General features: G+C 49.3%; 1 protein-coding gene across 3 annotated transcripts in view; it reads left to right on the plus strand.

Moving 5' to 3' along the window:
* LYST (lysosomal trafficking regulator) overlaps nt 1-17,478 on the plus strand; it is a 3,752,809-nt gene that overhangs the window by 245,162 nt on the left and 3,490,169 nt on the right. For all 3 annotated transcript variants that reach the window (XM_085611970.1, XM_085611971.1, XM_085611972.1), the window contains exon 2: nt 2,561-2,756. In XM_085611970.1, the coding sequence (XP_085468096.1) occupies nt 2,568-2,756 (189 nt within the window). In that variant the 5' untranslated portion in view covers nt 2,561-2,567. The remainder of the gene's footprint in view (nt 1-2,560; nt 2,757-17,478) is intronic.

The raw sequence follows: 17,478 nt of genomic DNA on the forward strand, positions 1-17,478 counted from the left end.
CCAGACAAAACGGAGTTAATACTGTCCGCTACAAAAAGTAACCACCTTCCTATCCATGACTGGCTCAAGAACCTGGATGCCCTAAACTGCTCCCTCGCTATAACCGACTCGGTTAAGTCACTAGGCATTACCTTGGACAAGAACTTATTGATGAAGGACCACACCAAAAACTGTACAAAAAGAGCGCTTTACTCTTTAAAACACCTGAGGAAAATCAATCAAGCATTTGTATAGCGCGCTACTCGCCCGGAAGGGTCTCAAGGCGCTGGGGGAGGGGGGTAAGTTACTGCATGAACAGCCAGGTCTTGAGTTGCTTCCTGAAGCAAAGATGGTTCTGGGTCAACCGAAGATGGATGGGGAGGGAGTTCCAAGTCTTGGCTGCCAGGTAGGAGAAGGATCTTCCTCCGGCAGTGGCTCTGCGGATGCGTGGTATGGCGGCGAGGGCGAGGCTAGTTGATCGTAGCTGGCGGGTGGGCGCGTAGAAGGTCAGGCGGTCGTTGAGGTACTTGGGGCCCAGGTCGTGGAGAGCCTTGTGTGCGTGGGTGAGGAGCCTGAACGTGATCCTCTTGCTGACGGGGAGCCAGTGCAGGTCTCTTAGGTGGCCGGAGATGTGGCTGTGTCGAGGGATGTCCAGGACGAGTTGAGCGGAAGCGTTCTGGATGCGTTGGAGTCTTTTCTGCAGTTTGGCTGTGGTTCCGGCGTAGAGGGTGTTCCCGTAGTCCAGTCGGCTGGTGACGACAACAATCTTGAAATCGTCATGGGGAATGAAACCTTTCATTCCCCATGACGATTTCAAGATTGTTGTTCAATCCCTTGTCCTATCCAAACTGGACTACGGGAACGCTATCCTTACAGGGACGCCAAAAGCTCACCTAGCCCCTCTAAGGTCAGTCCTTAACATGGCTACTCGACTCATAATGGGGGTCAAAAGGTTTGACCACATCACACAATCCCTCCACTCCCTCAACTGGCTACCCATTGAAGGCAGATGTATCTACAAATTGGCCTGCATCACACACAAAACCCTACACTCGCATTCCCCCAACTACCTTTACAGCAAACTGGTCAAAGCTGGAAGATCCAGATCCCTGAGAAGTTCCAACTCACTACTTCTCATCCCGCCGAAAATCAAAGACAACCACTCAGTCCTGATCCTTTTCTGTAACATACCCAGGATATGGAACTCACTTCCGATTGACCTCCGATGCAACCCCTCCTTCCCGTGCTTCAAAAGGGACCTGAAACTCATTCTCCTCAAGAAATACCTTACCTTCCCAGTCAACGAACCAAGACTCCAATAACCTAGTTGACTCCCTGCTTATTTGTCCATCATGGATAAGTGGAGACCGGACTGTTTTCAACCTTGTGAGCTCCCTCTCTATCCTTCACTGCATGCCTAATTATAATGTGTTGCTTATATCCTCATGCACAGTTATGTCCTGCTATGCAATGTACGACTACTTATAATGTTTGGCTTTTATCTGTATGCATCCCTCTGTCATGCTATGTTATGCACCTATGTATGTAAAGTGCTCTGATACCCCCGGGTCTAGCTAGCGCTATGTAAAACGTATAAATAATAATAATAATCTTGTTACTGATTGCTTAGAAAGAATCAAGTATCTCAAAGTCAAAAGCAGTCTTTGAGAGGCACAAGTTAAACTACTTAATACAAATATTAGTTATCGTACTAAGAAACCCTGCAGGTTATTTAAGTCCACTTAATCATTTGCCCTTGAGCAGTAGGAGAAATAAAATTCTTGTCCATAAGGCCATGGGGTGCAAACGTGTGGTCTCTTGACTTCCCTCTCTTGCAATAATATTAAGCTTAAATTGTTAGGATCACTCAAGGTGCTACAGAACATCTTAAAACCCTTTAGTAAAGGAACTAGTTGGGCAGAGAAAAATATAAAATCAATGACGGTCTCTGCACCCCCCTCCCAATAAAAGTAGGACCCTTATTCCGAGGAGATTTTGAATCAACTTTGTTCAAAGAAAAATATGCATTCAACCCATTCCGCATACTATTTTAGAAAAATCCTTTTGGGTCTAATGTTCAGCATGAAGGGAGTCCACACTATCATTGTCCCACCAAGAGCCTTGTACACAAGAATTAAGCTCAGACGGATGGAGATCAAAATTACCTCCTAAAATGAGAGGAAAAGACACAATATGAGCCTCCCTCAAATGATACAAAAAAACTGTTAAATATATTTGTCCATTTGTAAAAAACTATACAGTTCACAGTATAGTTCTGTGTTATACTACTCTTTCTATATTTGTTTGTGAAAGGGACCATTGTCTCTAAAAGCAGTTTGTAAACCCTCGGTCCCTCTTGACTCATGGGGTTTCCTTGTATACGGCAAACAAAGGAGTGGCACCCCAATCGCTTACAGATGTGAATGTTTTATCTTGGCATTAGTTCTTTTAATTGGATAGAGGTTGTTGTTAAAATTCCAGTTCAGGAATACAGCAAATTTTGCATTTAGTACCGTAGATTGTATAGAAATAAAATAAAACATGTTGGAATTTAAACTTGTGTATTTTATTTTGACTTCAGCCTTGCCATGAACAGCGCCAGTAACAGCTTGGCACGTGAATTCTTGATTGATGTCAACAGACTCTGCAGTGCAGTGGTTCAGAGACCAGAAACTAGAGAGGAAGAAGATGAGAGTCATATGGCTGGTCTTGGACAGTACTTGGTAAAAGGTCGTGGATTCACATTGCTTAATACTCTAAATGGCATCATAGATCAGGTAAATATTTTTTTCATGTATATTAATTTACCTATATAATGGTGAACAATAAAACTAAAAGATGTCAGTAGTAAATGAGACAGGAACAGTAACTGTATTCAAATAAAACTCATAGGTGGTGTAGTGAGGCGTTGAAAGACTACAACCTATAAATGCCATAGCCAAAGGAGCCCAGTACCAACATGAAACTTGATACAAGAAATCCTCTCATCCTAGAAGAACACCTTGAACATATAACTCAGGCTCTAGTTCTCTCTAGATTAGAGTATAGCAATTCCCTGTGGTGTGGAATTCCCAAAACCCACCTTACTCCTCTTAAGTCAACACTGTATGCAGCAGCTAGACTTGTTTCAGGGCCTGGGAAATGTGCCACATCACTCGCTGTTGCTTTCACTCTGTTCGCTACCAGTAGAAGCTAGATGCAAGTTCAAACTTGCCTGCATTACATACAAAGCGGTACATAAGGACCTCCCATCTACCTGGCATTAAAACTGTCATTTTCTGGTGTTTTGTACTCCCTGTATAGCTCAGACAACTTAATGATTAAAATACCAACTTTCAAGAAGGAAAAGACCCGGAAATCATAATTCTCAGGAAACCTATCTAGAACACAGAACGGTATTCTTTCTTTACACAGGACTTTGCCTACCTTCCATCTTCTGTTATGTCCTTTCAAATCAGTCTGAATTGAGCCAGCTCTCTGAAATTGTTTAATAACAAGGCTGTATGGAACACTAAAGCCGCTTTAGAGAGGCAGTAGCTGCAGGAAAGTAGGATCTACTTTCATGGTCACTCCCACTTTTTGCTGGTGTCATTGTTTTTCTGACTAGTCTGACTGGGATCCCGCTAATCAGGACTCCAGTTTCTGTGCTTCTTTCCTGAATTGGACATACTGAGTACTTGGGTACACTTCAGATTGGCTGCTGGTGTACCCCAGTAAGTCCCCAGTATATGGTACCTAGGTACCCAGGGCATAGGTAGCCCAGGGGTCTCCCATGGGCTGAATCATGTATTATGCCACATGGGAGACCACTCAAAATGTGACTCCAGTCCTGCCATTGCAGCCTGTATAAGTTGGTGCTAGCACCACTTACAACAGATATAGGTTTTCCTAAATCTGAGGTCACTACACTTAAAACCTATAAGTCACCCCTAAGGCAGGCCTTTCAATCCTGAAGCCAGGGTGTTGGGTCCTAGGTGGGAGGGTTCCCCTGCATGAGCAGGTCACCCCTACAACCTTCAGAGTCCATTCTCCCGGGTTGTAAGTGCATCAGTCATTATGACATCTAGAGTGGCCATGCGTCATTATGCGATGACCATCTCTAAACTGACTGTAGCGAACCCTGTCAAGTTTGTTATAAAAAATGTTGGAATCATACCCTCATACCATAAACCGTGTGGGAGGAATGATTCCATGCACTGTAAAACTCCTCCAGGAGGCCCTCAGTGCTGCTGCTACCCCTATTCCTGAACCGGACAGCGAGCTAGGGCTGCTGCCTACCAGAGACCTGTTTCTGCCCTCCTGCTGCTGAGCCAAGCTCGAACAGGTGAAGGCAGAACAGTAGATATCCTGTCACAGCGAGGTGTGACCACCTCCCATTCAGGGTTTAGTGTATTGGGGCAGGGTGGAGGTGCTTGCCAGCACCACAGACAGCTTGAAGGGCACATGTGGTGCCCTCCTTGCATACTCCAGCTCAAACCATTTCAGGGAACTGTTGGCTCCCGCTCTGGCGCGAAACTAGACCCTTTCCTAAGGGTACTGAAGGGCTTACCTGTGGGTAGGTCCCTAGATTTGTCGTGGGACAAGATTCAGATCATACACTACTTCAACTGTTTGAACACTTTGGACTTGGCTGGACTTGCTTTGGGAACCGAGACTGCTACGAGGAAGGTTCCTGCTGCTCCTGGTCTCGTTGTCCTGCTGGTCTTCTGCAACGTCTGTGCCCGTGCCCCAGCCCCATACAGGTTCTTCACCAGGCCTGTGGACATCCTAGACCCTGAAGGAATCTCCCTTGGGTTGAAGGAGTCACTCCTGTCATCTGCAGGAACCACAACACAGCTGACCGGTCTGCTGATCCTGTGCTCCTATGGACTCCGAAAGACTCTGCAACACAGGTAGTTGTTTTGCAACTCCCTCAAGGCCTGCACTGTCTTTATACGGAGTTTAAGACCAGTATCCCTCGTCGAAACTGCTGGCACAGAACCCCTGTGCTCCGCATTGACTTGCGGTTGCTAAGGCTTGTTGACTCTCCTCCAGAGATCTTCGGGCTCCAAGAAGCTCCAACCTCAAGCAACTCCTGCAACCAAGATCTTCGCTCTCACCACTTCCTCTGCACCATGGGCTTTCTTCATTGATGAGCTGATCGAGGTCCTCTTATGGCTCTGGCCCATGGGTCCTCTTTGGCTCCAGTGGGCTCCCCTGCTTGCTCAGGGCCTCCTTTAACTTACCTGCTTGTGGTTAGCCACTTGGACCTTGCTGGTCCCGAAACTGCTCCTTTTTTGTCTACTATACGGTTTGCTGCTGCCAAGGCTTGTGGTGCAACTGCCGGACACTGACCACCTGGTTCTCGACATCCGACATGGGACCGCTTGTAAATGGCTCTTGGTCTTCCACAGCGTCGCCGGGCCACACAGCTGCAGCTTCAAAAGCACCGTCAACCTCTCCTGCATCTGCGACATCGGTGGGCATTCGTCTTCCATGCCTCCTGGCATAGACTCTGTCCCCTCAGCTTGCAGGTTATTATCTTGAATCCACCTTTATGTTCCACCGGACTCCTCTGCTTCTTCTCCAGCAGCATCTTACCTGAAGTCCTGGTTTCCGACGTCACTTGACACCTATGAACCCGGCTTTCCTGGTGAAGGTATCCTGGTTCCTGGGGTATCCGCGGGTGGGGTGACTCTCCAACCTTACATCTTCTACGGGGTGTCTTCAGGGTCTGCTGGGAAGGGGGTCCTTTTTCTTTAAAACTGCAACCGCGGCTTACCCATTGACTAACATTGAGCTCGCAGTGGTTTTCCCACTCTGCACACAACCTTCGTGGGGTTCCTAGGTTCGAGGCATGTGGGCTGCTGAATTCATATCTGTGCATAGATCGCCGCCTAGTGTTGGGTCTGGATGATTGCACATTGTTGTCCTGGAAGAGTCTTTGAAGTATCACGAGATGGGTGGCTCCTCCCCTGGACTACAGTGCGCATGGGCATCCTCTCCATCCTTAGATTGTTTTTTTCCGCCATTGGGTTCGGATGTGCTTATCTTAGCTCAAGTTAGGAAAATTCAGTTTAAGGCCAAAAGGCCTTTAGTTATCGTCGGTACTGTTCCTGTTCGGTGTCGACTAGTTTCTTTAGTGCTTTAGCACCTTCTTCAAGCTTTTCGGATCCGCTTGGTCCGAACATCGAACTTCGATCGACAATGGAATCGAGGACTCCCTTCAAAAGATGTCCTTTATGCCACGCGAAATACCCACACATCGACGTCCACCCGGTATGCAACAAATGTCTCTCACCGGATCACGATGAGTCGAAATGTATGGCCTGTGACCGGTTCCGCTGGAAGAAGACTCTCCGGAATCGACGGGCAGCGAGATTGGAGGCGCAGCAATCGGCGCCTGCCCCGGCCAACCTCTTTATCACCGAAGACGAGGACGCCGAGAGCGTGGAAGACGTAGACTCAGCCCCGCTTCCGAACACGACTCACGATCGGAAGACGACGATGAGGTGATCTTTCAGGGAGAAGAAGTCGTCGAAGAGGTAGGAGACTACGATGAGGCCCTTGGGGCTGAGGAAGATAGCTCCAGCGAAGAGCTAGGCCAACCCCTCGATACGGAGGCCGAAAAACTAAGTCGTCATAAGGCTCAGGTCGAGGGATCGCCTTCGGGCCTTACCCAATATCAATCTCACGGTTCTTCTGCCCCGCCTCCAGGCCTGGCCTCTAACATTTCACAAGAGCCATTATTATCGAAAACGACTAGATTTCCTTCAGCGAAACCGAAACCGTCCATCGCACCGGTTCCATTGAAACCAAAAGTGAAACTGGTTGCGATCGGCTCGAAGGCCTCGAAGCCCTCCACTCCTTCGCCGCCGGCAAAGGTCATCGGCTCCGAACGCGCAAAAAGGGATTTCGGTGCCGAGCTCACCGCAGCGGATACGGGTGCCGAGCCGAAGAAGAAGGCCCTCTGTCCCCACAAGGCGCCTCTGCCACCAAAGATTACGGCCCAGACCACCAAAGTCAAGGTGGCCACCCCGTCTGCGTCGACGTCTAAGACGGCGGCGCCTGCCAAATCATCGACTCCAACGAGCATCGATACCTCCCTTCGGATCGACGACCCCATGACTGCAAAGAAGTCGGATGCCGCTTCGACGCCTACCTCCAAGGTGCCGATCGGTTCCAAGGAGCCATCTGCGTTCACCTTGCAACAGGTCTCAGCATCGTTGCAACGCATCAGAGAACGGGCAACCCTCCACTCTACGTCGGGTCCCGACACGCACAAGGCTGCGAAATCACACTCGGCGCCGGCCAACATCACGTTTGGGTTGCCGCCACCCACGGTGCCAAAACTGTTCGAGATTCGGACACGTGTCCGCCAAACACAGTCCCCATCCACTGGACAAACGGATATCGAGCCTTCACAGGCGTAATTTATCGACGCCAACACTGGTAGGTTGATGCTCCGCAAGCGGAAAATCACGCCAGAGAGGGGATTGGACTCCTACAAAATTCCTCTCAAACACAAATTGCCGGCAGGATCAGAGCCAGTGCTTCATGAACACTTTCAACCCTTCCATCAGGGTCCACCGTCCTTTTCTCCTACGCCTTCAGAGGCAGACGCAGGAGAGGACTATGTAGGGGATGATACCACCTACCCTGGGGATATCGATCCTGATGATCACCTGCAAGACCCAGATCAGGCATGGGATGACCCCACCGACCAGGGTACCGCACCAGATACCCATGACACGCAGCTTTATAACATAAAGACATCTCCCACAGAGGACCCTGCTGCCTTTAATGCCCTCATAGAACGGGCTGCTGCCAATCATGGAGTAGAACTCCATTCTGACACTGTCGAAGAAGACATCTTGGTGGACACTTTCGCCTCTTCTGAAAAAACTGTCAAAACTCTGCCCATGTTAAAAGGAGTTCTAAAACCTGCAAAAGACATTTTTACAGAAACAACCAGGGCACGGGTGCTGAACCCCAGGATTGAAAAGAAATACAAGCCTGCACCCGGAGACCCTATGTACATTAGGGGTCAGTTACCTTTAGACTCCATGGTTGTTGCTAATGCTCGCAAAAGAGCCCACTCACAAACAACGGGTGATGCTCCTCCCCCAGACAAGGAGTCCAAAGTGCTGGAGACATCAGGCAAACGGATTGCAGCGCAAGCAGCAAACATCTGGCGCATTACCAACACACAGGCACTCCTGGCACGTTATGATAGGTCCCACTACGACACACTAGAATCACTGCTACAACATTTGCCAGATGAATATAAAGAGGCAGCGGAGCTCCTTATCAGAGAGGGACAACTCCTTACCAATGCATCCATCAAGTGCGCACTGGATGCAGCCAACACTGCGGCGAGGGCAGTCAACACAAGCGTCATGTTGAGGAGGCATGCATGGTTGAGAATCTCAGGCTTCAAGCCTGAGATTCAGAACAATATCTTAAATCAACCGGTCAACCCAGACTATTTATTTGGCCCTGAAGTTGACACTACCCTCGAAAAAATTAAGAAAGACACTGACACTGCGAAATCAATGGGGGCTCTGCAGACGCAGCAGTTTCGTAGTGGCTCCTTTCGTCGCCCCGGGAATAGAGGAGCAGCTAGAGGTCAGGGGTCACAGCAGCAGTACACTAAAGGGGGCACACAAAGTAACTATGATAAAACCACCAGAGGTGGATATCGTGGCTCCAGCACCAAAGGCAGAGGACGTGGTACGGCAACACCAGGTCCTCCCCCAAAAACAAACAGTGACGCCCTCTCCCTGCCCCCCGACCACATAACACCTGTCGGGGGGAGACTCCAACGGTTCCTGTCAGCCTGGAAAACCATCACCACAGACAGGTGGGTCAGGGACATTATCCAGCACGGTTACTGTCTCGAATTAACGTCCACTCCACCCAACATACCGCCAAAGCACCGTCCTATGTCCGTAGAGCACTTGGCATTATTGCAGCAGGAAGTGCTAAGTATGCTGCAAAAAGGTGCAATAGAGGTCGTGCCTGTCAACCAACAGGGGACAGGGGTGTACTCACTGTACTTCTTAATCCCAAAAAAGGACGGTTCGCTCAGACCTATACTAGACCTGAGACCCCTCAACCGCTACATTCTCTCAGAGCATTTCCATATGCTCACCCTACAGCAGGTTCTACCGCTACTCAGTCAGGGAGACTTCCTAGCCACACTGGACTTGAAAGATGCCTGTTTCCACATACCCATACACCCATCACACAGGAAATATCTCAGGTTCACTATTCAGGGGCATCACTATCAGTTCAAAGTTCTCCCCTTCGGAGTAACAACAGCACCCAGGGTCTTTACCAAGTGCCTAGCAACAGTGGCTGCACATCTACGGAGACAACACATTCACGTCTTCCCTTACCTGGACGACTGGCTTGTTCAGGCAAAGTCAGCCCAGCAATGTGCCAGCCACATGTCCCTCACCATTCACCTTCTTCACAGTCTGGGATTCTCACTAAATTACCCAATATCACATCTCCAACCCGCACACGTACGACAGTACCTGGGCGCGACCATAAACACTCTGGCAGCCACGGCTCAGCCAAATTTAGTGAGGATCAACAGCATGCAACTGCTGATCTCCAAGTTCAAACCTCAACACTCCCTTCCTGCGCGAGTGTTCATGCAGTTGATAGGCATGATGGCCTCCTGCATTTTCATAGTCCCGCACGCGAGACTACATATGCGCCCGCTTCAGGAGTGCTTAGCACGTCAATGGAATCAGGCTCACGGACAACTAAAAGACCTAGTGTTGGTGAGCGGTCGGGCATACAACTCTCTGCATTGGTGGAATCCACAAAACCTTTGCAAGGGCCGACCGTTCCAAGAGCCTGTTCCACAAATAATACTGACGGCGGACGCCTCTCTCCAGGGTTGGGGAGCTCATGTACTCACTTACACAGTGCAGGGACTATGGACGACGCAACAAAAGAGGATGCACATCAATGTTCTGGAACTGATGGCAATCTTCCTAGCCATGAAGGCATTCAAAGTACACTTGTGCAACAAAGTCGTGCTGATCCGGACGGACAACATGACTGCCATGTACTACATACAGAAGCAGGGAGGAACACACTCTCCACAGTTGTCTCATCTGGCTCAGAGCATGTGGAAGTGGGCCATTCAGAGGAACATATTCCTCATGGCGGAACACCTCCCGGGCAAAGACAACCAGATGGCGGATCTGCTCAGCAGACACAGCCACCAGATGCACGAGTGGGAGCTACATCCGTCAGTACTCCAGCCGTACTTCCAACAGTGGGGTCATCCAGAGATAGACCTATTCGCCACAAACGAAAACGCAAAATGCCAAAGCTTTGCCGCCAGGTTCCCACATCCACATCCGCAGTCACAGGGCAATGCGATATGGATGAACTGGTCCGGCAGATTTGCGTACGCTTTTCCCCCAGCGCCATTGATACCGCTAGTGGCACGCAAACTGCGACAACACTCACTAACACTCATCCTAGTGGCTCCCACATGGGCGTGCCAACCATGGTACACCACCTTTCTAGAACTTTCCGTGGTGCCGCATCAAAGGCTGCGGATCAAACCCGCACTTTTAACGCAGAACCATGGCGAAATTAGGCACCCAGATACGCAACAGCTGAACCTGGCAATCTGGCTCCTGAAGTCTTAGAGTTTGGCTACCTAAACCTGCCACCTGACTGTATAGATATCATCAAAGAAGCCAGGAGACCCACGACCAGAGCTTGCTATGCGGCTAAATGGAAGAGGTTTGTCATTTACTGCAACAACAATGACATTAACCCGCTGGACGCATCCATTCAAAACATCATCTGTTACCTCTTACACCTATACCGATGCAATCTGGCATACAACTCAATACGTATCCATTTAACCGCGATAGCAGCCTATCTCCAAAACAGGCAGCGCCTCTCTTTATTCAGAGTGCCTGCCATCAAAGCCTTCTTGGAGGGACTCAAACGAGTAATTCCCCCAAGACACCCACCGGCACCGGTGTGGAACCTCAATTTGGTCCTCACCAGATTAATGGGTCCACCCTTTGAACCTCTCCATTCATGTGAGATTCAATTCCTCACCTGGAAAGTAGCTTTCTTAGTGGCAATCACTTCGTTAAGAAGAGTTAGTGAACTCCAGGCACTAACCATTCAAGAGCCATTCATACAGGTTCACGCAAACAGGGTTGTACTACGTACCAACCCCAAATTCATGCCCAAAGTGATATCGCAGTTCCACATGAACCAAACTATTGAACTGCCTGCTTTCTTTCAAAATCCACAAAATGTCGCTGAGAGAATGCTCCATACACTAGATGTAAAGAGGGCCCTCATGTACTATATAGACAGAACTAAGGACTTTAGGAAAACAAAACAACTTTTCGTTGCCTTTTCTCCACAACACAAGGGCAACGCCATTTCCAAAGCAGGTATAGCCAGATGGATCGTTAAATGTATTCAAATTTGCTATCAAAAAGCTAAAAGCACATTAACGATTCCCCCACGAGCCCACTCAACACGAAAGTTAGGGGCGTCCATGGCTTTCCTAGGAAACATTCCTTTACAGGAAATATGTAGAGCAGCCACATGGTCCACTATACATACATTTACCAAACACTACTGTGTAGATGTACACTCAAAACAGCAGGCAGCTGTAGGACAGGCTGTTCTCAAAACTCTTTTTCAAACTGCTGCAGCTGGCACGGGTAGCCGCCGCTAATGGAGGAACTGCTATGTATTCTATGCACAGATATGAATTCAGCAGCCCACATGCCTCGAACTGAATATGCTACTTACCAGTATGCATCTGTTCTTGGCATGTAGGGCTGCTGACATTCATATTGCCCACCCTCCTCCCCGGCGCCTGTAGCGGCTGCAGCACTCAGAATTACTGTATAGCATGGTCATCACTTACTGTACCTACTCCATCACTGCCACAATGGCGAAAACCAATCTAAGGATGGAGTGGATGCCCATGCGCACTGTAGTCCAGGGGAGGAGCCACCTATCTCGTGATACTTCGAAGACTCTTCCAGGACAACAATGTGCAATCATCCGGACCCAACACTAGGCGGCGATCTATGCACAGATATGAATGTCAGCAGCCCTACATGCCAAGAACAGATGCATACTGGTAAGTAGCATATTCAATTCTCACCTTGGATGGTTCCCTGTGTCCCCGGCTCGTCTACATTTTGTGGGTCCACTCTTGTCTTGAGTGGTTGTCTGCATTCCTCTATTTTAGTATATGGTTTGGTCTCCCCCTGGAGACGATGGTGTATTTGTGCTACTTACATGCTCTATTTACTAAGTATTGTGTGTCTTGTGTTTATATCTCTGAGTAGGAGATAATACAATGTGTTAGTGTTAATAATAAATACATATTTTTATAACTACTGTGTGGTTCTTTTTCCCTTAAGTACTGGTGAAATACCTTTTTTTTTTAATATATATATAACTACCCTGTTTGGTTCCATCATCATCATTCAACTTTATTTTAGTCATAGACCATAAAACTGCCAGTGCAAAATACAGTATACAGAGAATATTAAAACCAGACCTGTACATTGGGAACTAAAAGGAGTGGTACACAACATGAGGTAGAGTACAATGAGCATTAAAACGTTGGTAACCAATTGGAAGTTAGAAAGAAAAAAGATAAACACAGTAGGTTAAAAACAGAGCTAAAAGTATCCATAGGCTCCCAATCGAATAGTCCATTCTGGTTTAGGTGAACACTGGTATGGAGTAGGAGGCATGAAAACAAAAGCCTTGGTCTAAACCACTCGGGCGACCAGGCCCGCTATGCTGGCAGGTTTCTATTCTTTTTACCCCCCTCTGAGCCAGTAAAAGGCTGCTCAGTAGACCAAAACAACTCGAGGATAGTTTAAAACCTTACGGATATGGGTTATAAAAAGTTAATATTCTCTGCAGAGATTTCACACTTTCGACAGAAGCCTTCTTTTTTTTTTTTTCCACCAAGAGTTTTATATAGTGCGAAGTTGACCCAAAAGTATCAGAGCGCTTTACATGAGCACCAGTTACGTTACAGGTGAACACATTCATTTTTAGGCATGGGGGGATTAAGTGATTTGCCCAGAATCACAGGATGTTGAGTGTCCCTGCCGAGACTCGAACTGGGTTCCCCAGCTTCAAGGTCGACCGCTGTAGCCGTAAGGCCACATCCTCTCCTTAATGCCCACATGTGGCCCAGGATCTTGGCAACATCACAAACCATTGTAGAGCTAGGATCTGATCTCAAGATGCGAAGCACCTTGACATGATGGCATGTACCCAGCTGTTTGCAGATTGGTTTCAGCCGTTTACGTCTTGGGCAATAGTACTTGGGGAAAAACGAAAAACACGATTCTTTAAGCCTGAAGGCTGCTCTCCATAGCTACCACTTAGAAAGCTTTCTAAGGTTGTCTTAAGACCACTAAAATCCCCATGTGAGTTTTCTGGATTAGTGCAGGGTGCTACACTTGAATAAGTGAGCACCATATACTAAGCCAGACTCGCACACATTGGTGTGCAGCAATTGGGATTCAAGCCTGCATTGTTTTACCAGCTAATCTAGGAGTGGATTAATTGAAAAATCATCACTAGCGTTAGGCACATATAATATTTAGATAGACTAAGTAAGTTCTACTGAACTTGTAGATTAGTTGTTAAGGGTCTAGCACAATCCTTTTTCCGATCTTAGGAAGATTAGTTTTTGCAGCGTGAATTTTTCTGGATTCACTATGCTGTGCATTATTCCGCGATCTTGTGGTTGGGTCCGGATTCGTAGTCTTTCCTTTGTTTTTTTTTTTTTCTTTTTTGTAGCCCAGGTGGGCGGCGACAACGCACCATTTGGTGCACCTCCCGTGACGTCGTCGTGCTTCCTGCGGAAGTCCCACCTTTGGGGCGCCATCTTCAGATTCTTTTTTCCGCCGTTGGGTCTGGATCGTCATCGGGAAGCTCCAGAATTACAATCAAAGGAAGAAGAAAGAAAAGCGAGTTTCGTCGATAAATACTGAGAAGATATCACAGGAAAGGAAGAGATTTCATCAGGAGCGCGAAGAAAGGAGGTTTTTCGCCTTTTTCTTCGACGACCTTGGAGAATGCGCACTCAGAGGCCCTGAGCGCGATGGACAAGACGCCATTCAAGTTCTGCCCAAACTGCCACCACAAGTTCGCGCAGAAGGACCAGCATCCGGTCACCAACCTCTGCCTACCGGTCGAACACCAGAGTAAGGACTGCAACGCCTGCTCAGCCTTCGCGCCGAAGACGCTCCGGGTGAGAGATCGGCAGAAAAGAGCCAACGCCAGCATGGATGGCAAGGGTAAGGCCCCATCGCTCTACGATCTGGGCCTCTCCACGGACGATGAGGACAACGTCGCCGAGGCAGCCGAAAACTTCACGGTCGTAGAGACCGACAAGAAAAAAGAAGACTAGGTAAGAGAATCGTCGAGCACAAAACAGAAAATACCTCAAACACGAGGGCGACTCGAGAAAATCAGAGTCAAAGTCCACGAAGGGAGCCCCGGCGCCGAAAACTTCGACGACCAAAGGGGGAAGCATGGACAAGAGGCCGAGCGGATCCTTCGAAAAGGACTCTCTGGTGCCGAAAGACGCCGAAAGGCAAGGGCCGTCGAAGACAACCCAGGAAACGGGACGATCGACGCAGAAAGAACGGTCGACGTCGACGCAAGTTCCGTTGAAAAGACCCGCGGTCGACGCCGAAAGCATCTCCGAGATGGAGAAAAAGAAGAGACGGCTCGAGGCCGAAATGGAGAACATCCTTCAAAGGAAGAAGGAGTTCGACGCCAAGATGAAGGAATTCAAGATTCCAACGGCTCCACCGACGGATGTCGTCGAGGTCGAGGACGAATTCGACACCGAGGGGCTGACGAGAGATCTCGAAGAAGAGGACGAGACCTATTATGACGGCGAAGCCGAGGAAGAAGACCAGCAGTCGTTCTACGGCTCGGCGCCATCTACCAGCCACGACATCGAATGGCAAGATCTCGACACCGAAAACCCGGAGGAGCCCGTGGACACGTACCCTTCGAGGCCTTCGCCACCCGACGACATCTGGGTATACAATATGGTTGTCAGGAGCGCAGCGACAGCCTTCGGCGTCAAGCTCGACGAAGAGAGGCCGAAAGCCGATTTCCTCCTCGAGACTCTGCTCCCCATCCAGACGAGGAGCCAATTCCTCCCCATGCTACAAAGCGTGATGAATAAGGGGAGAGAAGCCTTCAAAGAACCAGCGACCTGCCGTTCGATCACGCCCAGGACTGAGAAGTATAAGCACTCTTCCCTGGACCCCCCTTACATCAAAGGTAGCGTCACCGCCGACTCCATCATAGCTTCTACGGCCAGGAGAAGGGCTAACGTACCAGCAACTTCGGGCCCACCACCTGATAAAGATAGCAGGAGGATAGACCTCACAGGAAGAAAAGTCGAAAGGAACGCCGCAATGCACTGGCGCATGGCGAATTCCAATGCACTTCTCAATAGGCACCAGTACCAGCACTGGGACGAGATGGGGGAGCTAGTAAAGCACCTCCCCGAAGAATACCGCCAGAGAGCCTCGCACCTGGTAGACTAAGGCAAAAACATCGCCAACTCTTGTATAAAGACGGCGTTGGACGGGGCAGAGACTTCAGCAAGACTAATGGCCATAGGGGTCACAGAGAGAAGGCATGCATGGCTAAGAATCTCGGGACTCAAACCGGAGGTGCAGAACAACATCCTTAGCACCCCCTTCAACGGAGAGACACTGTTCGGAGCAACAGTAGACGAGAAACTCACCCAGCTGAAAAAAGAAAACGAAACGGCGAGGTCCATGGGGGCCCTACAGCTGAGGGGAATGAGGCGAGGCAATCCCTCGAGGAGACCCTACGGTAGAGGAGGAAGCCAGCAGGGGGCGTCGCACCAGACGTTCCAGCAGGGTCAGCAGGGTGAAAGTCACGGACAACAAGGTCAACAGAAGCAAAACTGGCAGTACCAACCTCGGGGACAGTCCTTTTGCGGGAGAGGGAACGGACGGGGCCAGAGGAGGAGAGGGGGTGACCAGCCCTCATCAAAGTGACTCAGCACGCAAGAGGACGCCTAACCTCGACATGCCCCCAAGGGTGAGGCGCAAAACAGTAACAGGGGGGAGAGAAGATTCAAAAGCCTACAAGCATACAACACCAGTAGGCGGAAGACTGAGGTTCTACCTTCAGGAGTGGCGGCGTATAACCACAGACAATTGGATACAGAACGTCATGCAGTACGGATACTGCATAGATTTGGAGAAAAAACCTCCAAACAGGAAACCAAAGGGAAGGCAGAGATCGGCTCAAGAACTGGCCGTGCTCAGAGAAGAAACACGGAAACTTCTAGAAAAGAGAGCCATAGAGGCAGTGCCGTTCAGAGAACGCAACAAAGGGGTCTACTCAAACTACTTCGTGGTCCCGAAAGTAGACGGAAACCTCAGACCCATCCTGGACCTGCGGTACCTAAACAAGTTCATCAGAACGCAAAGGTTCAAAATGACTTTGCTGCAGGAGGTACTCCCCCAAATAAGAGACGGGGACTTCATGGTCACCGTGGACCTCAAGAATGCCTACCTGCACATCCCAATAAACAGAAGACACAAGGGCCTTCTAAGGTTCAACATCGACCAGGAACACTACCAGTTCACAACCCTGGCCTTCGGATTAAAATCGGCACCAAGGGTTTTTACAAAATGCCTGTCGGCGGTCGCGGCCCACCTACGAAGGCAGGGGATCCACGTCTACCCCTACTTAGACGACTGGCTGGTCAAGGCAAACTCACGCGAGGAGTGCGACAGGCACGCAAAACGCGTAACAGACACTCTCACGAATCTGGGGTTCTCGATTCACTGGGGGAAGTCATCGCTGGAACCGAAACAGGTGAAGATTTTCCTGGGGGCGAAAATCAACTCCCTGAACAGCACAGTGGTGCCCAGCGACAGGAGGACAGATGCCCTACTGAAGGAGACGCAGCTCTACCAGAAGGGGCGAGCTCCGACAGTGAGGTCAGTGAGCAAGATGATGGGAATGATGGCGTCGTGTATCCAGCTGGTGCCGAATGTACGCCTGCACATGAGACCATTCCAGGAATGGCTACAACGGCAATGGTCACAAGCAAACGGAAGTTGGGAGGATCTAGTGGTTGTTACGCACACAGTGCAGGAGGAGATAACTTGGTGGAACAGAGACAACATGACAGCAGGGAGAAGCCTGACACCACCAAACCCAACAATGACCATTACCACGGACGCATCGCCAAAGGGAATGGGGAGCGCACATGGACAACCTCAGAGTGAGGGTTCTGTGGGCTCCAGCAGATGCGGTTCGCCATATCAATTACCTCGAGTTGAAAACAATCCTGCTAGCCCTGAAGGCATTCCAGAGGCACCTGTACAACCAGAGGGTGTTGGTTCAAACAGACAACACCACGGCAATGTTCTACATCAACAAACAGGGGGGACACAGTCGTTC

The sequence above is a fragment of the Triturus cristatus genome, chromosome 6 (assembly GCF_964204655.1).
Source record: "Triturus cristatus chromosome 6, aTriCri1.1, whole genome shotgun sequence".
Classification (NCBI taxonomy): Eukaryota; Metazoa; Chordata; class Amphibia; order Caudata; family Salamandridae; genus Triturus; species Triturus cristatus.